The following is a 22,762-nucleotide window of genomic DNA, read 5'->3' on the forward strand; positions in this document are numbered from 1 at the left end:
AGCCATCTTTTTTAACACCCTTTTCTTCTAAGTCAACTACGGAGTAGATAACTAGTTGATCGATTAGGGTAGCGCGAAAACCAGGAAAATGGATTTTTATCAAAACGAACTTGGGCAAGTCTCGAGCCACAATAAAGGTGAGTCGAGATTTTATCTAACAACCATGCCGTGCACGTGGGTACACTGCCTCCTTTATTTCTGACCCTGTGCTATCTCTTTATAGTCTGGAAGAATCCATACTCCTACATCTTCGCGGAGAACCCACTTGCCAAAAAATTCAACCTTAGAAAGGCGACCACTCCAAGGATAAAGTTGAAGATCGCAATACCCAACGGTGTCGATAAGATCCAATCCCAAGCAGTTGATCCCTTTGCCAGCCCCTCCTAGACTTGGTCCATGAAGAGCCGGAATCTTTGGTCGTAAGACTTCAGCACAGTGAAAAGGCTGTCCTTGGTATCATGGCCTTCCTCAGCAGGGCGTCCACAATGATTGGAGATCTCTCCAGCTAGTATATAGGCACCAACAAGATTAGAGGTAGTTCCCATTCCGGTGATCGCTGACGGGCAATACACGGCGTCTCCAAGAAGTACCACGCGGCCTTGGGACCAAGATTCGAGCGTCTTGTGGCGAAAGTGAAGCTTTTGAGGACTGGCTTGCAGAGAGACTTGACTTCGCTGTTCAAGATTCTACTTACCATGCAATTTACGCCAGCGTAATCGATTCCAGATAGAACGGCTAGATTTATTCAGAGTAGAGATATGAAATGTATTTAGCAGGAAATGGCAAATCCTTTGAACTGTATACTCGCATTATATAAAGTTATGCTGATGCTAGGGGAGGGGTGTGAGAAACATAATCAAAGGTTCAAAAAGTAGCTTCTGAGTATTATAATCTTTAGATGCTCATATCAACATTTTAATTGTCCAGCCTAGAAACTAAATGGATTTTCCATATTCCAGACACCACAAATACCCGCTTCGACATCTTCCATCATAACTCCAGAATTCTCGTTTATCTGGCAAGAATTATCAGCTCCTTAGTATACATGTATATATATCTTCTCTACCAACCTGGGATTCATTGATAGGTCCTTGCTGCGGTAGCATGCTCGGTGCATCTCCTTCCGTGTTGCAATATAGCATGGAGACCTTCTGCGGCATCTGGAGGAATTAGGACCGGGCCAGACTGGGGCAGGCAGGCCACTGTTGACCAGTCACTCACTTAAATCTCGGCACAGGGATTTCGCAGACTCAATCTCCATCTTCCAAGTATGTACTCGGTAGGCGATCCTCAGAACCTCCTCCACGGCCTGACTAATTGGTCTCTGCCGACGTCGGCCAGAGCCTCGTTTTTATTAGCGATACGACCATCACCAAGGGATAATATTCTGGCAGCTTCTTGCCAAGCGTATAAAGATGTGCTTCAAGAGTGCTTAACGTTGTCTCGGTTGGCGATATCAAAAATTCAAGAACATTGGGGACTACCCTTAATATGAGCGATAGGCCTATTGTAATTAAACGGATCAGCTGAGGTCCTTCTCAAGTGAGATTAGTGTATTAGCATACCATAACCAGCATCGTTCGAACACAGCTCGTGGCACAATACCAACGCAGCTTGGAAGGCATAGTTTAGTATGAGGCAGGGCATCAAGTTATTGCCCTGGGCTCCATGATATCCTGGAACTGGCAGAGGATAGTCATGCGGCTTCGAAACGTACACATCTTGAGTATGCATACTTAGGCATCTGCTGCGCCAATGATGCGAAGGAAGTGTGCAATATGATCAGAGATTAGCGCAATGTCAGTTCGACGGACGCTCGTATACGAGAAATTTGTTGGTTGCTTGCACCATATGCATCAGAGGGACTCCACACCGGGATGCTATTTGGGTGTTGTGATAGTTCCCCATTCATTTTTAAGACATCTTCGTCATTCAGTCCAATGTTTGTGCTGTTGGCCCATGTACAAATTTTCAACTGCAGTAGAAGGGACTTGAACAAGACAGCCTGACACACTGAATCTGTAAAAACTTCAGAAGGCTCTGCTGTCGGTAATTTTGAATCGAGGTTCGATAACGGTGTAATCTCTAATATAAATGGGCGGGATGGTATTAAAATCCGCCTCTCGTACAGGAGGCATTCCACGATCAACAGATGCCTGAAGATCAAGTTCAACTATGGTTGCCCATATTCGCCACCGCATTTCGATATAGAATGGAGATACCTTGGAACCCACTCAAGCGCGGTCTCCCGGGTCACAGGTTTCTCACCTGAGAATTTTGTCGTGCTGTGGTTGTGTAAGGCTAGCACGCTTGCCACCATTGCCAACAGCTGCGCTACGAGTCTGGGAGCTGCGGTTTGTGGGCTCCCCCAACATCTGGCATACTCTCCTCGGGAAGAGGGTACATGGAGGATACAGTGGGTCCGCTCAAGTAATCGAGGTAAATGGCAACAAGTTCGTCGACCACCTAGCGAGGGGAAAGTAGATCATCCAAGGAGCAGCCTTCGATGACACTTTTCCTGTTGCAACTACGTTTTGACATGTAAATGTCTGCGTGTAGTTTGTTGATTGCAGGATTTCCAGACTTGACCTTCTGAATATATGCACGAAGCTCCTCGAACTGTTACTGTGAGTAGGGTCTTTGACTGTATGAGGACTTTGATGGGAAAGGTACCTAGGAGTACATGTTCATGGGGGTTGCCTGACCAAAAACCTTGTCTGGGAGTCTCTTCCCTTAAGGTGCAAGGATCCACTCGTATGTGACAAGACCTGTTCATTCCGTATAGATCGCCTGGTAGCTTGTGTTGAAATTCCCGCAACAGTTGCAGAAGCATGGAGTTACTTCTCCAAAAGACTGTCTTCTGCAGCCGAAACTGCCTGCACATGACCCTCCGTCGCTACTGGATCAATGATTCCTTACCTATGTCTGTAAACAGGAGGAGTCCTAGAGCATCGTTTCGGTGAATTCAAACAGTTACTCCGCGCAGAATTGTGGCTCCATTTCAGAATAAGGTGTGCTGTCACGAAGCCAAGTCGCAATGCAATTGCCCGCGGTGGTTCAGGTTATTAGCACTGAGGGGAACTTGGAGTCTGGACGCTTGACCGGTATTTGGTCCATCAATGTTACAGGGAGACCACCTTCCACAGAAGCCGATGGGGTTTTGCGGATAACTATCGGAATTAATATTAATGCATATCTCCGAAGAACCAGCAATTTTCGGTCTCAGACTGTCTAGCAATGATAATTTCCCGAATTGCCCGAGTTCTATAAGCCGACTGCTCCTTATTGGATGACAGTTAAATGCAGTGATTGACATTTTACAGCCTTTAATAGCTTCTTCTCCAGGGCAACAATCCCGAACTGACGGCGCTTATATCGGATCTCGGTCCAACATCACATTCCACAGGATAGACATTGACTATGGTGTTCAACCGAAAAGCCCACTTATGTGCGGTTTCCGTTTACGGAAGACCAAGATTTCGATTCAGCCTGAAAGTATAGTTATTGAACGATTACGGAAAGGCATGGCTTGCAGATACCGCAGTCCAGTCAGTGATCAAACATTGCTATGGATCGTATTTTATGAATTCTATTTTGTGCTCATATCGCATTCAATACATATTCAGCCAGATATAGAACTCACTCCGTGGGAAAGAAGAATAAGGATATCAGAGCAATAATAATTCTTCATCTAATGAAACAAGTTTCGAAATTGACTCGACAACTGTATAAAATAAGACACTATTCCCATCTACCACCAGACCAAAACCATCCATCTAGCCTTGATCATTTGCGCCAAACGCTGAGTACATAAAAAATAAGATAGAGAAGAAGACAAGGTAAAGAAGACATGAACCATTCCTGTAATGTTGACAATGAGAATAATAGTGAAACAATAATAGTAGTGCACCATAGCACTGCTCTGGTCTAATAATTGTGAATCTGTAAGGGAAAGGACGAAGGAATTGAATCAATTATGATAGAACAAGCATCAAAGGAAAGGAAAGAAAAGGAAGCCACATCTTAAAGATTGCCAGTCCATAAACATATCCATACATCTCTCATGACGGTACCGGAGTTCCATTCGGTTTGCTTCCTGGTGTCATACTTCGCTCCTGCGAACCAGAAGCAGAAGCAGCACCCGGCGTCGTCGACTGTTGGCTCTGCTGCTGAGCCAGCTGCGCCTTGTTGCGATCCATCAGCGCTGCTTGCTCAGCAGCACTTCGCGCATATGTAACGGCAGCCGCGGAGTTGGAGTAGCCGCTGGATTGTGACGTACTAGCGTATTGCTGCTGCTGGGGAACATACCGCTGTTGCTGCTGCTGTTGCTGTTGCTGCTGTGGAGCCACGTATGAGATGCGCGGCTGAGGAGTGTTATACTGTGCCGGCTTCTGAGGGGATGTAGTTCGACTTGAGGCATACGGGGCATTGTAGGCTCCTGGTTGTGCAGCGCGAGGGGTGTAGGGTTGTGGGGAGGCTTGAGCAGCTGCTTGTTGCGCTGTAATAGGATATCCATTTGATCCTTGCCGCGGAACCTGCGGGACAGTTTGCGGAGTTCCTGTCTGGGAATATTGTGGAAGGTAACCAGGCCGTTGCGATGGAGTACCCGGTGCACGGCTTCCTGCATACTGTGCTGGTGCGTATCCTCCCGGCGTGGAAGGTTGCCTGGCACCGTAATAGGCTTGTGGCGCATTGTATCCTGGAGCAGTAGGAGCGACTACACGGTTATATCCTTGCATGGTCCTGGGACGTCCAACAGGTGCCGCAGTCGGCGTCGAGGTCCGGTTTGTACTGCCAACATTCGATGCCAATGCGGCGAGGCGCTCCTGTTGGAGGCTGTAGTCGTCCTTTTGCATTGTGCCGTGGTAATCCTGGTTCTCGACCACGACCCTTTGGCTGATGTTTAGTTCCGCCAATTGGTCACCATCTAATTTAGCAACTGCATACGGCGGCAAATTCGAAACGAGCGCGGCTAGACTCGATTTCAACGTCTCGTAGACGGTTCTCTCTGGGGCAGATGGTGTGTTTGGATCGCCTTGTTCTGACGATGTATCTTGACCGTGAGCCGGTGTGTCCAGATTGCGAACCTTTTGATACGAACTGAGTGTTTCGAGTAACTCGGAAACATCACGCAGCAATGCGTTCATCTCTTTTATTTCTTCGTCCTCCTTCTTTTCCTCTTCTGATGAGGATGTGACATTGTCGGCAAAGTCCTCGGGATTGAACGACTTGACCATCTCGTCCAGAGTCTGTTCATCGAGTTCGCCAATATTCCCAGGTTGCTCTGTGGACGTTGCCTCAGTCTCTTGTTCCTTGTAAGGAATCGAGAGCAAGGTCTCCAGTCGTTTTGTCCCTCGCTTGCCCCACCACACTAGATCCTTAGAGTCTGCCTGCACAACAGCCCCAGAGCTATCAAAAGAAGGGGCAAATGACGAATATACGCCCTGTAGTAGAGAGGGCGATTCCTCACTTGCCAGCGAAGATTCCTCATAGGGTCTGGGAACGGCATCCCCTTCATCTTGTTGTTTTTGCTTGCGATTCCAATACGAAGGAGAGGATGTAACGCCGCCGTACTGTAGCCATTGACCAGAGGGCAAAGGTGCAAGACAGTAATTATTCCGCTCCCCGGGGAACGACTTGTAGTTGGTCATAGCGTCGAAGGTGTCGATCCACGTGCTGCGAGACGATGACCGAGCTCTGCGCGGAGGCTCTAGCTGGGGCAACCCCGAACGAGGAGCAAAAACTTCACGAAAGGTCCTCTTGGGCTGTTTGGATTCGGCCTCGAGATTAGTCGGCGTCACCTTGGTAGTAGTGATACCATTGGGCAAGGTGACATCACGCAGCGGCGCCTGTACCTCCACGTATTGTGCCGTTTCGGGACTGTCGGAAGATAAAGGAACCTGCACAGACTTTTGCAAGCTCGAAAAGAGTTGCTTTGGGTTCGACGGGTTACCAAAGAGCGTCAAGACTGCACTATCAGTGCGAGCTTCTGCGTTCGACGGTGTCGACTTGGCTGGTGACTGCCGATCACTTTCGGGCGCTTCCGTCTTGATGTTGTTCTGGCTCACATGCGCCTGACGAACAAGGCTGTTTAAGACTTTCTTGAATGCCGCGATCCGATTGACCGTCTCCGTCAGTGGTGACCCATCGGCCTGATCAGTACTTGCCCGAGTTTTACTCTGTTCAATAACCGCGGAAGATGCCTTTTCAATGTCACTCAAAAACTCTTGGATTGTGATATAGCGGCCCGTCGCGACCCGTTCATGTATGCTAGCAGTTTCCTCCTTGTCGGTAGAAACCTTTGCGCGTTTCGATCGCGGTTTTGTGGGCGATAATGTTAAGGGGCAGGAAAGAAGTTGGAGCTCAGTGTCGTTTCTACACTTCCTCGTTAGCTATCATGAGCACCGAAGGCCACATAATGCCACCACCATCATCCAGGGTCCTGTTGGGAAGCGCGCACTTGCTCAAAATTTCTACAAGATTTTGTAAATTTTCTTGCAGCTCTTCTTTATCTTGCGACTCCGCCGCAGAAAAACTGCCGTCTTGGGATTTCTCCTCTGCCGATCCGCGCTTTCGCTTGCCAGGCGTCGCCAGCGTATGATAGTCGGAAGTGCTGGGATGGAGGTCGCCGTTCGTAGCAGACATCTTCAATGTCTCTGCGCCTTCGTCCGCGCTCATAATGTGGGTAGTCGCGCTTTGTGGTCGTATTTATCACGTTCAACGCGAGTATCCAGGACCTTGTCTTCCAAGCAAACACACGGTCGGTGGGCGCACAGTGAATTATGGCGAAAAAAATGACGGCGCAGACTGGGGTGAAATCTTTGAAAGAGAAGAATCAAAATAAGAGAAGACAAAAAGGTACGAATTCAATTCTCAGAGGAAGGCGTTGAGCCCTTTACCTCCGACGCCGACGATGCGCCAATAAATGCGAGATTCGATTCGCAAAGGGATCCCACCACGACGGTATAATCCAGCGCCACAACTGAAGATGGAAGAATCCAGAAAGTAGTATCAGATCCTCAAATAAAGGGATATTAGATGCATAAGAATTGCAGGACGCAAATACTGTGGAGGATGCAGCAGGAACGAGAAGGGAAATGGCAGAAAGAGAGCGAGATCTCGCTGCTCCTCCATTGCGCGCGCGCCAAGACCCGTGACGATCTGTCACGTGATTGACATTTTTGGCCGCGAAGTTTTGACGGAAGAGAATATGAAAGTAGTCAAATCACCTTGATGCCCTGGATACTCCGGCCTCACTGCAGCCTCTGTCTATGAAGCTATTCATGGATGTCATCGGTTTTGAATTATTCCTCAAGCCGCTCGGGAGTGTCCTCTCTGAGAGCGGCGCAATTGCTCAGTTGGTCCAAGGTATGTATGCCCCCGGGAGTTGCAATATGCTTTCACTAGTAGTACAGTACGGCTAACCATGAACTACACTGCAGGAGAATCATCGACATAAATCTTCCACCGCTATATACCAGACAACAGCCGCAAGATTCCGCAATGCGCCTTTACATGCTCGATCCGGACGCCGCGGCCTGACTTCTGCCCACAGCACGACTTCTCCGGTACCCGAATCCCGGATTGAGAAACGAGGCGGGGGTGAAAATGCTCGACGAAAGTTGTTAAATGATTGGTGGGATAAACTGCGGCACCAGTCCCAGTTGAATCAGTTTTATTCACCCTCGGATTCAGACAGAAAAAGGGGCAGTGAACGAGGACAATGTACAGAAAGCAAACAGGGTGAATTGCAGCGAAGGCGTCGAGCATCGATTCAACGAAGAAGGAGGCACAAACAGTCTATCGATCCGACTCCGTCAGATTACTTGACGGCTGTTTTGCAAAATCCGCATCTTCTCTCCCAGCAACCGAATTATGTACTCAAGAAACCGGATCGACTCTCCTTCCAAACGATTCTAGCTGAGTATCTGAGACTAGTCGAGCCGGTCGTGGTCCGAACGAAAGATATCCATACAGCACACGAGTTGGACAGCGCGCTAAAGGAGGTTTTCTGTGAAAGACATCTTGAGTATTTGGCGGCCCGCCAATATGGTATTGCAGATGTAATGACCTGGGCATGGATACTGAAGAGCAATACAGTCTATGATGCTATCCTTCGGATTTTTGCCTTGGAAGGGGAACAAGGAAATCAGCGCCATGGTGCTCTCCGAAAAGTCCCCACGTTCATCCCGCTGATGCTACTGCGAAAGTCAAGGTTTGATACAAGAACTTTTCGCTTGGTACTCATCTATTTTTTGCATCTCATGAGTGGCGAACAAATCCCAACGCTCCGTTCTGCTCTGAGGTCGATAGAGAAGAAGACAGGGAATATGATGGATCTTCAATCGGGAAAACGCGACTCCCTAATTGATGCCAGCACGTGCATGTTATCGGTCATTCGCTTACTCCGCCATGCTCGACAAGTTTGGCCACAAACACAATTGACCATTGCTCGTGCACTTGCCGATTTTCTGTTACATTCAAATTCCCAGGAAAATTGCTCAGAAGTTTCCGCGGGGCGTATGAATCAGTATCGGGCTGAGAAATTCAATCTATGTCTTTGGTTACTTTCATTGCCTTCCAATACAGGTCCTTTTGTGTCCGCTTCGATACAGCAGCAAGCCCAGTTTGAACTACTCAAGGCCATGGCGAGCCATAAACCAGTCCTCCCAGTAACACGACGAGGCTATCAAGGTGTAATCGCAGTTCAACTGGCACATAAAAAAACATTAGCCGAGCGACAGGCGGCTGAGCTCAAAGCCCCGTCCTGGCCGCCATGGAAGGAAGAGAAACTCGGAATAGACTCCCACCGGGGGATTGAAGGAATGACGAGTCGGGCAATGCAAGTAATGACTCAGATGAAAGAGGCTGGCTATTCCCATACACGTTGGGAAAAAGTTTCATCCATTTTTGCTGGCTGGGACACGGATCGAAGCCCAACAATTCAAACCCGGACGCTAATGCGTCGACCACAGTCGTTACCTGAACCTCGTGGGAGCACACAAGACGACCAGGCCATCTGGGTTGCTCGCATCCGTGCTACGCGTACAGTGCGAGAGGCTTGGGCGTGCTTTCTCTCATATCAAGGCCAGGGTCTTTCTCCTCGTTTAAGCATCTATACGGCGATGGCGGAGAAGCTTATATTCCGTCGAAAAGCGGTTGAAGCCCATTTTGACGAGACCAGTGGCGCCTTGCCGGGTGATGGACCAGAGATATTTCCAGAACCAGCATCTGCTCGAGATTTGATATATGTGCATACGGAACCGCCAACCCTGGACGAACTACTGAGGCGGATGCTCTCTGATGGAATTAAGCCATCCGGGAAGCTCTTGGAATTACTTCTTTGGGATGCACCCAGCTTCAGATCTGGCCTGGATTACCTCCGTTCCAGCAATCTATCTAATGATCAAATCCAGGCATTGTGCACTGTGCGAGGCTATGGGGACCACAGCGCCCAACAGCAGAATACCTTGACTGAATTGCCTAACAGCCTATTCTCATCCTTTGTCGGATTCCTCTGTAAATTTTCGAATTTCAATCCAGTCTACCTGGCTCGGGTCGATATTCGTACGGAAGATCTCTTCCCAGTTGTGATGGGCCACAATCGAGCGAGGAGACATGCGGGGACTTCAACGTTGTTTGAAAGTTCAGAGACCGGTGAGGATCTTCAGCCACCCATGACGCTATCACACGCGGTCCAGCTCGTCAAACTGCGAAATTTACAACACCCCTTGCCGTGGATTCGACTTCTCTCGGCACTTGGCACAGACCGCATCACCGTACCTTATCGCAAGATGAGCCGGACAACTCAGCGCGTCCTTGCCTGGCATGAAGTCCTGGAAGTTGCGAAATTGATGCAAGAACGGAAAATAGAGATGGGACTTCAAGGCTTCCAGATCCTTTGTAACACCTACGCAGGAGCGGTATCTTCAGGGGGGCGGCATCCAATGGCGGCTGAAGACGGCTTAGAGCTCATAATCCATGCCAAACGAAACGGAAGTCTGCCTCACCTTGGTTGGGTTTGTGATACATTTGAGGACATGACGGATGCTGGCCCTCCCATTTTGAAACTCTATTTCAACCAACTTGTTCTGTCAGACCCAGGTACTTCTCCTTTCCATGAGGACTTCATGCTCTCTGAAGAGACTACTACGGATCCTCAAGAGACTGTTCCTTCCATGCTCCACGTCCCTTCACCCGCCGTTCTTCACGCTTTTGTCAGGGCTCTTGGGACAGCTGGGGATAACACAGGCCTTCTCAATCTTCTTCAGTGGATGAGCAACCACGCACCTACTCTGAAGGAAGCTGCTGATGAGAATCTGAACGGTGAACGGATGATGCGGCGTACCCTGGTTGCCGCTCGGGTATTCATCGAAGGTCCTCCTTGGGGTCAGCCATCTCTACGTGATTCGAATGATGCCGACAAGCTGGGTTTTTCGGATGTTTTGGTGGAAGAGGCGTATGATATAATTACAGAGACACCTCTGTGGGATGGGTGGCCGAGTGACGAGGAGGTTCAAGACTATGTAAATAGAGAGACACGATTATAGATTTCTTGTGTACGATATTGTATAAAATTATGTCTTATGTCCAAATAGTTATGTTTTTCTACTTCGGATACAGGCCGTGCATAAACCAGAATGGTGCTAAGTGCGCGATATGCAATGCGTCAGGCGCGAGATGATAATATCGTACATGCCAATACTGGACTTCTACCGCTTATGGCTTGTCTCACGCTCTATGGGGGAGTCGTTTTTCAGCAAGAAGGTGCTCTAGAAGGCAAGGCGTGAAATTGACAGTGACAGGAAAGGAGTACAGGCGCGGAGTTTGAACGATAATGAGAGATCTGTGAAGCAAACTGCTTTCATGCCATCAGCATTGAGTTCAATTTCTATATCCTTCATTATGGAGATCATGGACAAGAATACTAATGACTATTCGCCTCCAACAAGACAGAACAAATCCGCCAGGGGCGACGAGTATGCTACCAGGAATAGAGCTGATACCAGACGCAGACGACCAACCGCCAATCCGTTTGGGACACATGATCCCTAAAAATCGAATCACATATCAGGCCAAGTTATTCAAAGGATTTGAACTTGCTATGAATGATAAGGGAATTCATGCCCTCAGGATGGTTCTTGATGCTGATGAGCATGCTACTTTGTGGATCGGAAATTCCTCTGCAGCCAGTATAACGAACTGCCTCACACTGAAAGAAAATGTTGCTGCTCTTAAAGTCAGTTTTACTGTAAGTTGGATCCACGTCCCCTAACATCCAGAGCATGGGATATCAAAATTACCTGTACAGAATATAGAGTGGCCAGTTTATCGCTTGGGTTAAGCGCCCAGTCTTACCAGCAGAAGAGGCACAACAAACGCAAATACCATGGACGGACCATTTCCTGCAGAATGCATTGTGGTTCCCAGAAAACACCTAGAAGGCCTCTATTTCAACGATCTTTCAAAATATGGAATCGATTCTCTGGATATTAGTTATCGGCCCTTTATGTGGACCCTTTTCGGCAACAAGGATGGAAGTTGCCTTCCGTCTCTGACAGGGATTGATGTTGGCACTATCTGGGCTAATATAGGTTACGCTTTTTATTTTGCTACAACAATGAATCCAAGTCTAATTCAAGCCTTGGTTTGGGGAGTGAATGGTATGATTAGGAGCACTTTGAAACTAATAGACCAAGAGGAGAATGAATTCAGTCTGTGCAGGCAGTGGTTGAAGATGCTAACCCCAACATTCCCGTATGGTACAGTATTTCTACGAATCCTGAAGACTGTGTATGGACCGGAAATAAGTGTAATAGTGTTCTACCATATGATTACTTTCTGAAAGACCTGGATATTACACCGGGGACTACACCTGTTGGATTTAATGCAACCAAGGTGAATCATACTTCTGGGAACCCTTGGGGAAATAACACCGGTACAGTCGTTCTTGGGGTTATATTGGCAGCTTTTAAATAGCGCGTGCACTTGCTTTGGAATAGCTGTTAGCCGAATACAATTTTTTTTTTTTTTTTTTTTTGCCATAGCTATTTATGTATGCATACTGTAGTAGTCTATTAGATAGTCGGTTATCCACGGGTTCCTTCTCCCCGCAAAAAGCTTTCCCCACGCCGCCTTGCGGATTCCGGAGCTCTGTTTCTCGGGACAAGAATTCTCAACCACCTCTCTTCTTTAAACCACTCACTCACTCACTCACTCACTCACTGGTTATCATATCAAATAAACCTATTAGATACCCGTACCATAACAATATGCCACCTCGACTAATTCACCTGTCCTCCCCGCTCCTTCGAACCACTCCCGTGCAGTCCTTCCGCATCACCCTCACAAGATACTCCTACAGCACCAGCTCCGACAATGACGTGATCAAAACTCAGCAAATCCCAGCTCCTGGCTCAGGAAGTATCCGTGTCCTGCAATTGAACAGACCCAATGCCCGGAATGCGCTCTCGAAAAGCCTGCTGGACAGTTTGACAAAACAAGTGCAGTCGATATCGGCCGAAGGGGGCACGGGCCCGACAAGGGCACTGGTTCTTGCCAGTAGCACAGACACGGCGTTTTGCGCGGGTGCGGACTTGAAGGAACGTGCTGGTATGAGCAAGGCTGAGTACGTTTGTTTCCCGATCTGGGTTATCACGATGCCATCGCAAAGCTAATCGCCCGGTAAAGAGTAAGTGAATTCCTCGCCAAACTCCGAGGCACATTCCGCGACATCTCTGCCCTCCCGATTCCAACCATCTCCTCGATCTCCTCCGTCGCTCTGGGTGGTGGTCTCGAACTCGGCCTCACAACACACTTCCGCGTCTTCAGCTCCTCGACCATCGTTGGTCTCCCGGAAACCCGCCTCGCCATTATCCCCGGCGCAGGGGGTACCTACCGTCTCCCAGCGTTAATCGGAGTGAACCGCGCACGGGACATGATCCTCACAGGCCGTCGCGTGTCGGGCCCCGAATCCTACTTCATCGGCCTTTGCGATCGTTTGGTCGAGGTGTTGCCGGAAGAAGAGCAGCAGGAAGGCGTGGCGAGGGAGAAAGTGTTGAAGGAGAGTATCAAGTTGGCTATGGATATCTGTGAGGGTGGTCCTCTGGCTATTAAGGAAGCGTTGAACGCTGTGCAGGGGTATCAGCGCGGGGAGGCAGCAGAGAATGAGGCTTATGATGGGGTGATGGAGACGGATGATCGGATTGAGGCTCTGCGGGCGTTCATTGAGAAAAGGAAGCCTGCGTTCCGGGGTCGGTGAGATGCTATAACTATGCCAAGGATTCTTTGTTAAATCCGTGTATTGGCCGCTACTTTAACTGTATATTTCGCGTTGATTGCCTCGATGCTAAGTCTATGCACAGTTTGTTTGGCCACTATGTGGCTTGAACTATGGTGGTGTGTCTGTGCTGTCACCACATTCCCGCCAATATACTATCGAGTCTTTCAGCATAAATGAACCCCGTGCCCTCGCCATGATGATAGCATAAGAACAGCATTAGTAAAGCACATATATCGGAAGTCGGCAGTCAGTAGCAACACTCGTGGACTTTGCAACATATGGCGTCCAATAGGAGAATTTTAGTATTAGTAACAACCGAGTGATACATACTTGCAAATGTACTCGTGGCTTATGCAGATGCACGTTTGTCATCTGCCATGAGCGCGTAAGGCCGAAACTGGTACAGAGCACAATCCGAACTTCTGGCCTCTAGCATGATGCCCGAGTTTCTCGGTGGTGATATGGAAGTGCATTCTGCCGATGCCAACCGCAGAGGAATTAATTCCGCGACTAAGCTGTTCTCTGCGCTCCACACCAACCCTATGCCGACCTAATACCGGGACTCCCATTGACTATCGGCACCCCGCCGTGGGGCCGACCCGGGGCGCATTGTTTCGCCGATCCGAATAGAGATGCCGGTCTTCCGACTCGGCCCCAGAAGACTCCAATAAAAGAGAGGGAAAAAAAAGTCCAGGTGCTAACTCGGAGGGAGATACGAGCGTTTCTGTTTTCCTGGCTTCTACAAGCTTTCAATTGGGGTTGTATAAGGAGAGCACGGAGTGATCGGAGCAGCAGATTCTAATATCAAAAATGAGCGAGAAAGAACCGGATCACACGTCCGAGACCGGCAGCACGTTTTCTGCCGCCGCGGACCAAATTGGGGGCCTGAGGCACCGATATGGCGCGAACTTGGCCCCAGAAGATACTCAGGACGAAGTAGCCCTGGAGCGCATCAACACATATCGGTTGCAGCAGCAGGAGACTGTCGGGTCGAGTACGCACCGGGTTCGGACGCCACGGGAGCAATGGCTGCCCATGGGTGCTGGGAAGCCGTTTCCTCCTAGTATGCCTGATGCGGAGGAGTATGTGGTTGAGTTTGAGGGATCGGATGATCCAATGCATCCTCAGAATTGGCCGTTCAAGAGGAGGTACGTCTTTCTACTTGTTGATCTGTGGTAGGAATTGGAAGCTGACTAGTGCAGAGTGCTGCTAGGATCGCTGCTCACCTTTTGCGCTCTCATGACCTCTTTCGAAAGTGCTGCATTCCCCGTCACTGTGTCGTTCGTTGGCAAGGAATTTGGATTCGGTCAGGAAGTAGGTGCCCTGGGTACCACGCTGTATGTCCTGGGTTTCTCCGCAGGGCCTGTGTTCTGGGCTCCTACCTCGGAGCTATATGGCCGTCGATGGCTTCTTGTTGTTGGGTTTTTTGGATTCAGTCTTTTCACAATTGCCTGCGCAACGTCTAAGGATACACAGACCCTGATGCTGTGCCGTTTCTTTGCTGGTTTGTTCGCTGCTAGTCCGGTGACGCTCGTTCCAGCGAGTTTGTCGGACTTGTTTAATAATACGCACCGTGGAATTGCCATTGCCATGTACACCCTGGCTATGTTCATGGGACCATATACCGCACCGTTTGTCACAGGTTACATCTCATACAGCTACCTGGGCTGGCGATTTGTGTTTTACATCCCAGCCTTTGTCAGTTTCTTCAACGTGCTCCTGCTTATTACCTTTGCACAAGAGACCTACGCGCCCATCGTTCTCGTGCACAAGGCTGGACTTCTCCGTCGCCAAACACAGAATTGGGCCATCCACGCCCGACAGGAAAAGATCGAAGTCACCATCAAGGAACTCATCACCAAGAACCTGGCCCGTCCCTTCCGCATCCTCTTCACCGAGCCGATTGCCTTCCTAGTCACCGTTTACATGTCGTTCATCTACGGATTAGCCTATGCCCTGCTCGAGGCCTATCCCGTTGTCTTCTCAGGCGTGTACGGCATGAGCGGCGGTAATGCGGGCTTGCCGTTCATTGGTCTGATTGTTGGACAAATGCTCGCTTGCGCGTTCGTGCTGTCTTTCCAGAGACCTTATATCCGGAAACTGGCAGCGAACAACAACGTTCCTGTTCCGGAATGGCGCTTGCCGCCGTGTATCATTGGCGGTATCGCATTCTCTTTTGGTTTGTTCTGGTTCGGCTGGACAGGCTGGACCACCTCGATCCACTGGATAGTGCCCATCGTCGCAGGTGGAATGGTCGGTTTCGGTATCATCACCATCTTCATGCAATGCTTCAACTACCTCCTTGATACCTATCTTCAATTGTACGTACCTCCATTCCTCTTTTGACCCTTATCTAATGATGTGCACAGCGCCGCCTCCGCCTTCGCCGCAAACACCATGATGCGATCCTGCGTCGGCGCCGTATTTCCCCTCTTCGCAACACAAATGTTTGAGAACCTAGGCATTCAATGGGCAGGAACCCTGTTAGGATGTATTGCCGCTATCCTCGTGCCTATTCCATTGGCGTTCTTGGTTTGGGGCCGACTTCTCCGCAGGAAGAGTCGGTTGGCTCCTACTGATGATGGGCCTGGGGATGGAAGTTCCCCGGCTTAACAATATACCCCCAAAGAAGCGAATGCTTCGCAATCCTCGTGGCTTTATTTATAATATGCGAACGACATACCTCTGGTACACTACTTAATAATCTCGAGCAGTTGGGTTGCTTATCTGGCTGGCTGGCTTGAAAAGTTATTAATGTTTATTTTTGTTTAAACTACATTAGTACGGCTAACGTTTTAGATACTAGAACGAATTAGAGATAGATGCATGAAATATGGATCAGTGGACTGAAGCAACCTCGAGATTGACATCACATCAGACTTGACAATGAGTTTGATCTGTCCGCCTAAACTACTAAGAGGGGCCAGGCATTCTTTGCTGGTCTCAGAAGTTGGTTAACGTACTCTGGATCTCCCTTCTTGAACGTTTTTGTCCTTCTTGACCGCACTATAGTCCGCAAACTCGTCGTAACCCACCTTTATGGAGGAATGCCTGGATTCCAATCCTAGTCCCTAGGTTTCGATGTGTTCTTTTCGTGTACGCTTTAAGAAAATACTACGACGTCTTGATGCCATCAAGACGCGCACATGAATGATGCCGAGAAGGGATCACTCGTCGAATCGATTTGTGTCTGAGTCTCATGGCGGGTCTTAACTTCGCTGGAAGGTACAGGCCTCTTTCACATGGTCCACTCCTCAGGACGATGCCGTAGAACTGTCCCAAGGGTCGAATTCACGTAGTGGAGGACTTTCAGGTCAGACTTGCTTGGAGGAGAAAGAATTAGAAAATATAATGGGTGACAAGATGCCCGGCTCGCTCGCGGTTTGATGTTGAAGGTCTCATTCCAATTGTCATCTTTATGATATTGTGGTTTGATCAATCATCAATGGTGATTGCTCAAACGGTCAAAAATATATCAAATGCTATATTCCTCACAAATTCCCCGACTTACTTCTAGAGTTTGTAGCCGTTCCAGTGCGTGCTTTCTCTTATTGGTGCAAAGAAGCCAGTCTTAATGTAGGTATTTTGGCAATCAGCGTCATTGTTTTCTCGAGATCTTTTAACAGAACATGCATATGATTCAAATCTATCTCTGGTAGGCGAGGGAAGCTGTTAATGGACGACATGCTTGCATTTCTGGTATTGACGTAGCCGATCCTTTTCTCAGTGATCGAGTCCATAGTTTTGGTTTCGGATGTCTTTAAACTTTAAATACAAGCACTGCATCAATCGCACACTTGTAGCTACTTCAGATGATATGCGATATCCTTTACAGTGGTGTAAATCTCTGTGGGCGATTATATGTCCGATATTAGCTAGTTCAAAGCACCTGAGTTAACATTCGCACCCTTAAACATAGATAATTGTCGTACCCGATACGCTTTTCTCACTTATAGCTCGAAGGACGACTGCAGATAGCTGCAGTGAGCAAGGAGTTTATTGTCTGAGAAAACCCATTTCCCTCACAAATAACATGAAGATTATCAACCATTGCGTTCCGGGCGAAGAAACGAGTAGCGCGGTATTTTGGCGGTGTAATTCTGATGACACGTTTATATATCTTTCCATGTTTTGACACGGAGTGGTGTTGTTGCATATGCCAATGATGCTCGTGTCGCATAAATTTGGTCTCAGTTGCGTCCGTTGTCAACGCACTGGGTTTTTGTCAGACCAACCATCTTGAGTGGCTACTGTAAATCCACTTGTTTCTGTGTTGAATGCTTTCAGTTACTCGAGTATACTGTATCCTCGCCTCAACATATCAACATGCGGGGCCATTTTCGGGTAAAGTGTATCAGATTCATGAAACCTGTTAACACAAGGAAGACTGTTTCAGAATCGCATATCAAGGCTGGTCTTGTCGCAAAGGCTTCTAAAAGTGCTGTGAGCTAGCTCCTGCGAAATATATCAGGGACAAGCTGGACAGTAAGGGTTCCCAGACAAAGCTCGCTAAGAGAATGGCGGCATTGAAAGCATATAACCGTTTATTAAGAAAACCTTCTCATGTTCGACGGGCAGGGATAAATATGAATAGAGGTGAGGTTGAGGAGAGGGACAGAAAGAAGAAAGGGTAATGGGGAACCATCGTGACTGGAATGCCCATTCTTCCTCATTCACTATGAGAACTTGGTGGGAAAGTAGCTTTTATTATTGACACGAAGTACATATCCGGTAGTGAGCTAGGTCGCTCTGACTAGATGCCAATTATGATGGTGCTACGGGGGACCATGTTATATCCGACAAAGAAACGACTAGCGGATCTTAAGAATACTATCATCCAAGGCATTCTTTCCTTCGGCTACAATCCTTGAGAGCTTGGTGTGTCAACTCAGAGAAAAATTCAATTCCAAATGAAACGGATATCTAGGGCTAGCTATACATGAAAAACAAACTTGCAGGACTATTGAAAGCGAATGGAAATAGCATAGCCCCGTTCTTAATGTCAAATTACATCACCAAACTAGAGTCTCCTTCGGAGCTCGGCAGCAGAGATCCCCACAAAGTGCCTCATCTTTCTCAGTAACTTGGGTGTCACAGGGTATCTGCGGCCTCGCTGGCCAGATCTCCTGTCCCTCGGCTTTCTCGCGGTTATAATGCTCCGTGATGACCTCGCGGATCGTGCTCTGGAAGAATAGAGGCGCTTTCTCGTACTTGGGGTGCAGTTGGCCATTGGTAAAGACTCCTCGGTCGAGATTCTTCTGTGCATTGTCGCAGAGGACTTTGTCTTCTCTCATGACGCGCTCGTACATGTCACTGATCAGTTTAAAGTCGGCTTCAGAGGAGTTCCGGTTTCGATAGATTTCGTAAGCCATCAAGGAGGTGCTCGGACCTTTGGGAAGGAACTTCTGGATCATCATGAAATGTGGCCTGCATGCATTAGAGCTTTGTATTGAATGATGCAATGTGGAGTACTTACGAGACAACCATGGCAGACGTGGGGAAGTAATAAGTACTGGCAGTATACAAACCCTTCGCCAGCTGCTCCGGTGTAGAAACACAATGGTGTTGGATATGTCCATCTTTGGTGTCGCTGTCGAAAGAGTCAAGATTGAGAAATTCGGGAATATCCGCGTGTGTCGTAGGGCAGTGGTAACATTCATTGAAGTTGTCAGACAAAATCTTCCAGTTGTAATGACCCTCTAACTCATAGGTATGGTTGAGGTCGTAGTCGCCAAAGTTATAGGCCTTGTACCGCTCTTGCTTGTCAACGTCCTTGAAGTGCTCTTCCCACGAGACTTCGGGTGTTTCCTTCGCATCCAGGTTGACCCAGATAAAGCCATTGACGTCGACCTTGACGTGGATGCGGAAGAGACTGTTCTGCTCCTTGTTGAATCCATCTAGCTCTTGGTACCCGGGAGCTTTGGCCAGTTTGCCGTTGAGTCCGTAGGACCAGCCATGATACCGGCAAGCGATGATCTTGGCATTTCCTTGACCCTGCTTCTCAATCACTGGATACGCACGGTGCCGGCATACGTTGTGGAATGCGTTGATGTTGTTCTGGCGGTCACGGATAATGATGAAGTCGAAACCCGCAAGTTCGTAGCGGAGCCAGTCGCCGGCCTCCTTGATACGCGAGCTGTGGGTCATAAAAAGCCATCTCTTGGAGAAGATGGCACGGCGCTCCAACTCGTACATCTCCTGGGAGGTGTACCATGATGCGGGCAAAGCACGCACAGGAGTGTCTTTGGCTGGCGGCGCTTCTTCCTGGGGGGCGTTGTTGCCGAAGCGAAGGTAGTGCAGCATTGAAGCCATGATAGTCTTTGAAAGAAGTCACAATAGAGTACAAGTGTGATCGTGTCTAAAGATCTGGTAGAGGTATTTCGAAAGCCGTAGTGACCATGCCTCTTTAAATACCTGTATTCTAGCCTGTCGAGTCCATTAGTCCCAATCGGGAATATGAACTCCTAAATGTTATCTGCGCCATTTAGAACGCATCCCATGATTATTGCCGCTACTCCGCATGCAAGCGACGTATTCCCCGGATCCTTACACAGCCAATAAGACTAAACGGAATGTGTCCGTCTTGAAGAGCTCCGTGAGTGGTAGCAACTGATATGGTTCCGAGACATGCATCGGCATAGGTTATCATGATGGCGGCTGCGAGAAACGCTGTAGCTTCTTCTTGGGCTGAGTGCTATCGTTACAATGCCGTTCGCTTTGGCATGCATCGGATGAGCAATCCGAGATTGTGATCTAGCCTTCGGTACATATCCGATCCCTGCTCCCGATCCCTGCTCCATTGCCTTTTCCTTTTTGGGGATCGTGGCGTTGAGTGGAAGAACTAACTATGAATGCCCTCAACAGCTGATTTCCCCTTCTCAAGCTATATCGGTCTCCAACGGTGCCTTCCAACGGGTCTGTTGATTTTTTTTTTTTTTTTTTTTTTTAAAAAAAAAAAAACGCACATGCTCAACAAAACAAAATATTGTCAGAGAAAGCCCTGGTCCTCTCGCCCTCCTTTCACATATATTGTCGAATATAGAGAAACGAGCGAACATGGGGCTTAGCAGTGCATTTACATATGAACACCAGATATCCAGGGAGGCACAATTGTATAAAAAAAAATCCTATGGCTGAGAATAACTTAGAAGACAGACAGTGAGTGCTCACACATTGCAATTAACAAACCAACGAACAGAATCCTGGCGTATTCATTCAACTCCCGCTAATCGAACTCGATATCCTTTTCTTGTAAATAATTCGTGAAAACATTCGGGGCTGACACTGCAGAAAGAGAAATACTGGTTTTCTTTATATTGATCCAACTTGACGCATTTTCGTAAGATGAGCCGCTTCAGTTCTTCGATAGTTTTGAACTGATATGGCGGGAATTTCTTGGCCAAAGCTAGCTCAGCAAACGATGATATTAGAGGCATATTTAAACGCATTCCGCAGCTTGCAACAAGACTTCAGCCTCCCTCGCCGGGTACGAATTCCAAGCAAACGAGAACATATTCTCCGGAACCTCCGCATCAGGCACATAATTCCTCAATTCATCTGCCATTTCACCCCGACGCCCATCGTCCATCCTGGACAGGATCATCACCGTCAGCGCGCGGGCATAGCGGACTTGGTTGTACATTTCGAGTCGTTGGGGGAGTTGCTCTATCGTTGTGTCGGATGGGAGCACGGCAGATAAGGCTGCGCCGTCTTCGAAGGACTGTGCGCCACCTTGGCCTTGGTCTGGTTTTGTTAGTTATGCAACTATGATGATTTTAGAGGAAGGCAGCTCACGAGGAAGGGTAGGATGAGCTGCATCACCAATTAGGACCAGCTTGTCCTTGAAAAAGGTGTGAGGGGGTTTTCGAGATCCCAAACTCCACAGCTTGATATCCTCAGCCATCCTGCACATCTCCAGCAACTCCGGCCCAAATCCTTCAAAGACCCCCAGTAACCGGTCCAAACTTCCCCCATCCAACCACGATGATTGCCTTGGCCCAGTAGTACCTTGAGGACCTGACGGATGGATAGCGGCCACATTGAGTAACGTTCCGCGACGGCAGGGGTAAACCGCGAGCTTGCGGTCATACGACGTGAATGCGTGCATTCCGTCAAGTCTGATCCGCTCTGTAAAAGATGCGGTAATAGGATTGGCCATCATCTTGGATACTGGAACTAAGAATCGGAAGCAGTCCTGGCCGGTGGATTCTTGTTGGTCTCTGCTGGTTATTGCGCGTACAGTTCGGGACTAGCATTGTAAGCGAGCAAATTTATATAGGACTATGTGCAGGGACTTACATGAATACCATCCGCACCGATAATCAAGTCACCGGTATACTTAGTCCCATCTTCACACAGGACCACCCCGGCCTCCGCATCCTGTATGTTTCAATGTGAGCGTCCTTTCTGTGCTATCTTATGGAGAAAAATCTACTCACCACAGATGCAACGCGTGAAGACAATCGAATGATAGGCTTTTTTCCATTAATCTCCTTCGCAGCAGTAGCCCTCAGCGTATTGTGCAAGTCCACGCGATGTGCAAGAAGCCATTCATCAGTGATATTCAAGGCTTCCTGAAGCTCTTTCGTCACCTGTCATCACGCCGGTCAATTAATTTACTGTCAAGGATGAAACAACTGATACAATAAAAACAGAAATATACCAATTCAAATCTAATCTGACCCCCCGCTTTATCCCATACTTGAAGTTGATTGCATGGAGCTGGTTGTAAGCTATCGAAATCGCATTCCCAGTCCTTCAAGATGCGAGTCGCGTTCGGCGCCAAATGAATCGCTGCGCCTACTTCATTGAGAAACCCTGATTGTTCAATAACCTGTTATATGTGTTAGGAATCTACCAGCATAGAATAAGCATGTGGAATACCTCTATATCATGCCCCTGTCGATTTAGGGCGATGGCAGCGCCTAGACCGGCCAGACCTGCGCCAACGATGATAATTTTCAATGGCATAATGGAGAATCGAGTGATATACAGAAGCTGAAGTTTATGATTAAATATACGAGCTTTTCGCAATCGTCTATTTCTCCTTATATAAATGTCGCGGGATGCGACTCGGACTCGGAGTTTTGAGTCGAAAACGCCGAAGCCTTTCTATCGGATTTAACCGGGATATTTTCCAAAAAAGGCAACTAGGGCTTCACGCGAAGTATTCCGTGGTAAATGCGATTTGATAAAGACTGAAAAAAACAATGGAAGGAATATTCAAAAATTGTATAAGTTGATATAGCAAAAATGGCATGCACTACAGTGAACCCATACCTATGAGCCTCAGAGCGAGGCAAGCCTTCCTAGGACGTCAGGCTTCCGGTAGACGACGGGAAAACATTCAAAGATTGTTGACATCCGAGTCATATGCATGGAACACGAAAAAGCGTTAAGGAGCAGCGTACCGGAAGTGCTACCTATACCTATATCAGCAGGACACTGACCAAAGAACAAAGTCAGGGAAACCCATACCTC

General features: G+C 48.2%; 8 protein-coding genes across 8 annotated transcripts; 5 read left to right on the top strand and 3 right to left on the bottom strand.

The window, feature by feature from the left end:
* Positions 1-3,572: 3,572 nt before the first annotated feature.
* EURHEDRAFT_413025 (uncharacterized protein) lies at positions 3,573-7,081 on the bottom strand. Its single transcript, XM_040782067.1, has 2 exons — positions 6,461-7,081; positions 3,573-6,375 (listed from the first exon to the last, which is right to left on the bottom strand). Exons 1-2 carry the CDS (start codon positions 6,676-6,678, stop codon positions 4,062-4,064), a joined length of 2,532 nt encoding a protein of 843 aa, XP_040638355.1. The 5' UTR covers positions 6,679-7,081; the 3' UTR covers positions 3,573-4,061.
* A 154-nt stretch (positions 7,082-7,235) lies between these two features.
* EURHEDRAFT_413027 (uncharacterized protein) lies at positions 7,236-10,617 on the top strand. The gene is made up of 2 exons (XM_040782068.1): positions 7,236-7,368; positions 7,443-10,617. The coding sequence occupies exons 1-2, from the start codon at positions 7,288-7,290 to the stop codon at positions 10,548-10,550; spliced, it is 3,189 nt and encodes a 1,062-aa protein (XP_040638356.1). The 5' UTR covers positions 7,236-7,287; the 3' UTR covers positions 10,551-10,617.
* Positions 10,618-10,916: 299 nt separating this feature from the next.
* EURHEDRAFT_413028 (uncharacterized protein) lies at positions 10,917-11,349 on the top strand. Its single transcript, XM_040782069.1, has 2 exons — positions 10,917-11,231; positions 11,307-11,349. The coding sequence occupies exons 1-2, from the start codon at positions 10,931-10,933 to the stop codon at positions 11,342-11,344; spliced, it is 339 nt and encodes a 112-aa protein (XP_040638357.1). The 5' UTR covers positions 10,917-10,930; the 3' UTR covers positions 11,345-11,349.
* EURHEDRAFT_82044 (uncharacterized protein) lies at positions 11,263-11,938 on the top strand. Its single transcript, XM_040787664.1, has one exon. It carries the CDS (start codon positions 11,390-11,392, stop codon positions 11,843-11,845), a length of 456 nt encoding a protein of 151 aa, XP_040638358.1. The 5' UTR covers positions 11,263-11,389; the 3' UTR covers positions 11,846-11,938.
* A 189-nt stretch (positions 11,939-12,127) lies between these two features.
* Positions 12,128-13,686, top strand: EURHEDRAFT_413029 (putative mitochondrial methylglutaconyl-CoA hydratase (Auh)). The gene is made up of 2 exons (XM_040782070.1): positions 12,128-12,628; positions 12,691-13,686. The coding sequence occupies exons 1-2, from the start codon at positions 12,273-12,275 to the stop codon at positions 13,259-13,261; spliced, it is 927 nt and encodes a 308-aa protein (XP_040638359.1). The 5' UTR covers positions 12,128-12,272; the 3' UTR covers positions 13,262-13,686.
* A 406-nt stretch (positions 13,687-14,092) lies between these two features.
* On the top strand, positions 14,093-15,895 carry EURHEDRAFT_378126 (MFS transporter; the record flags this gene model as incomplete). The annotated part of the gene is made up of 3 exons (XM_040779035.1): positions 14,093-14,430; positions 14,485-15,603; positions 15,652-15,895. The coding sequence occupies 3 exons, from the start codon at positions 14,093-14,095 to the stop codon at positions 15,893-15,895; spliced, it is 1,701 nt and encodes a 566-aa protein (XP_040638360.1).
* A 2,269-nt stretch (positions 15,896-18,164) lies between these two features.
* On the bottom strand, positions 18,165-19,942 carry EURHEDRAFT_480028 (aromatic ring-hydroxylating oxygenase subunit alpha). Its single transcript, XM_040785479.1, has 2 exons — positions 18,759-19,942; positions 18,165-18,709 (listed from the first exon to the last, which is right to left on the bottom strand). The coding sequence occupies exons 1-2, from the start codon at positions 19,592-19,594 to the stop codon at positions 18,295-18,297; spliced, it is 1,251 nt and encodes a 416-aa protein (XP_040638361.1). The 5' UTR covers positions 19,595-19,942; the 3' UTR covers positions 18,165-18,294.
* Positions 19,943-20,386: 444 nt separating this feature from the next.
* Positions 20,387-22,320, bottom strand: EURHEDRAFT_501609 (FAD/NAD(P)-binding domain-containing protein). The gene is made up of 6 exons (XM_040785763.1): positions 22,166-22,320; positions 21,945-22,115; positions 21,721-21,873; positions 21,581-21,661; positions 21,077-21,530; positions 20,387-21,025 (listed from the first exon to the last, which is right to left on the bottom strand). The coding sequence occupies exons 1-6, from the start codon at positions 22,250-22,252 to the stop codon at positions 20,721-20,723; spliced, it is 1,251 nt and encodes a 416-aa protein (XP_040638362.1). The 5' UTR covers positions 22,253-22,320; the 3' UTR covers positions 20,387-20,720.
* Between the last annotated feature and the right edge of the window lie 442 nt (positions 22,321-22,762).

The sequence above is a fragment of the Aspergillus ruber genome (genome assembly GCF_000600275.1).
Source record: "Aspergillus ruber CBS 135680 unplaced genomic scaffold scaffold00015, whole genome shotgun sequence".
Taxonomy (NCBI): Eukaryota; Fungi; Ascomycota; class Eurotiomycetes; order Eurotiales; family Aspergillaceae; genus Aspergillus; species Aspergillus ruber.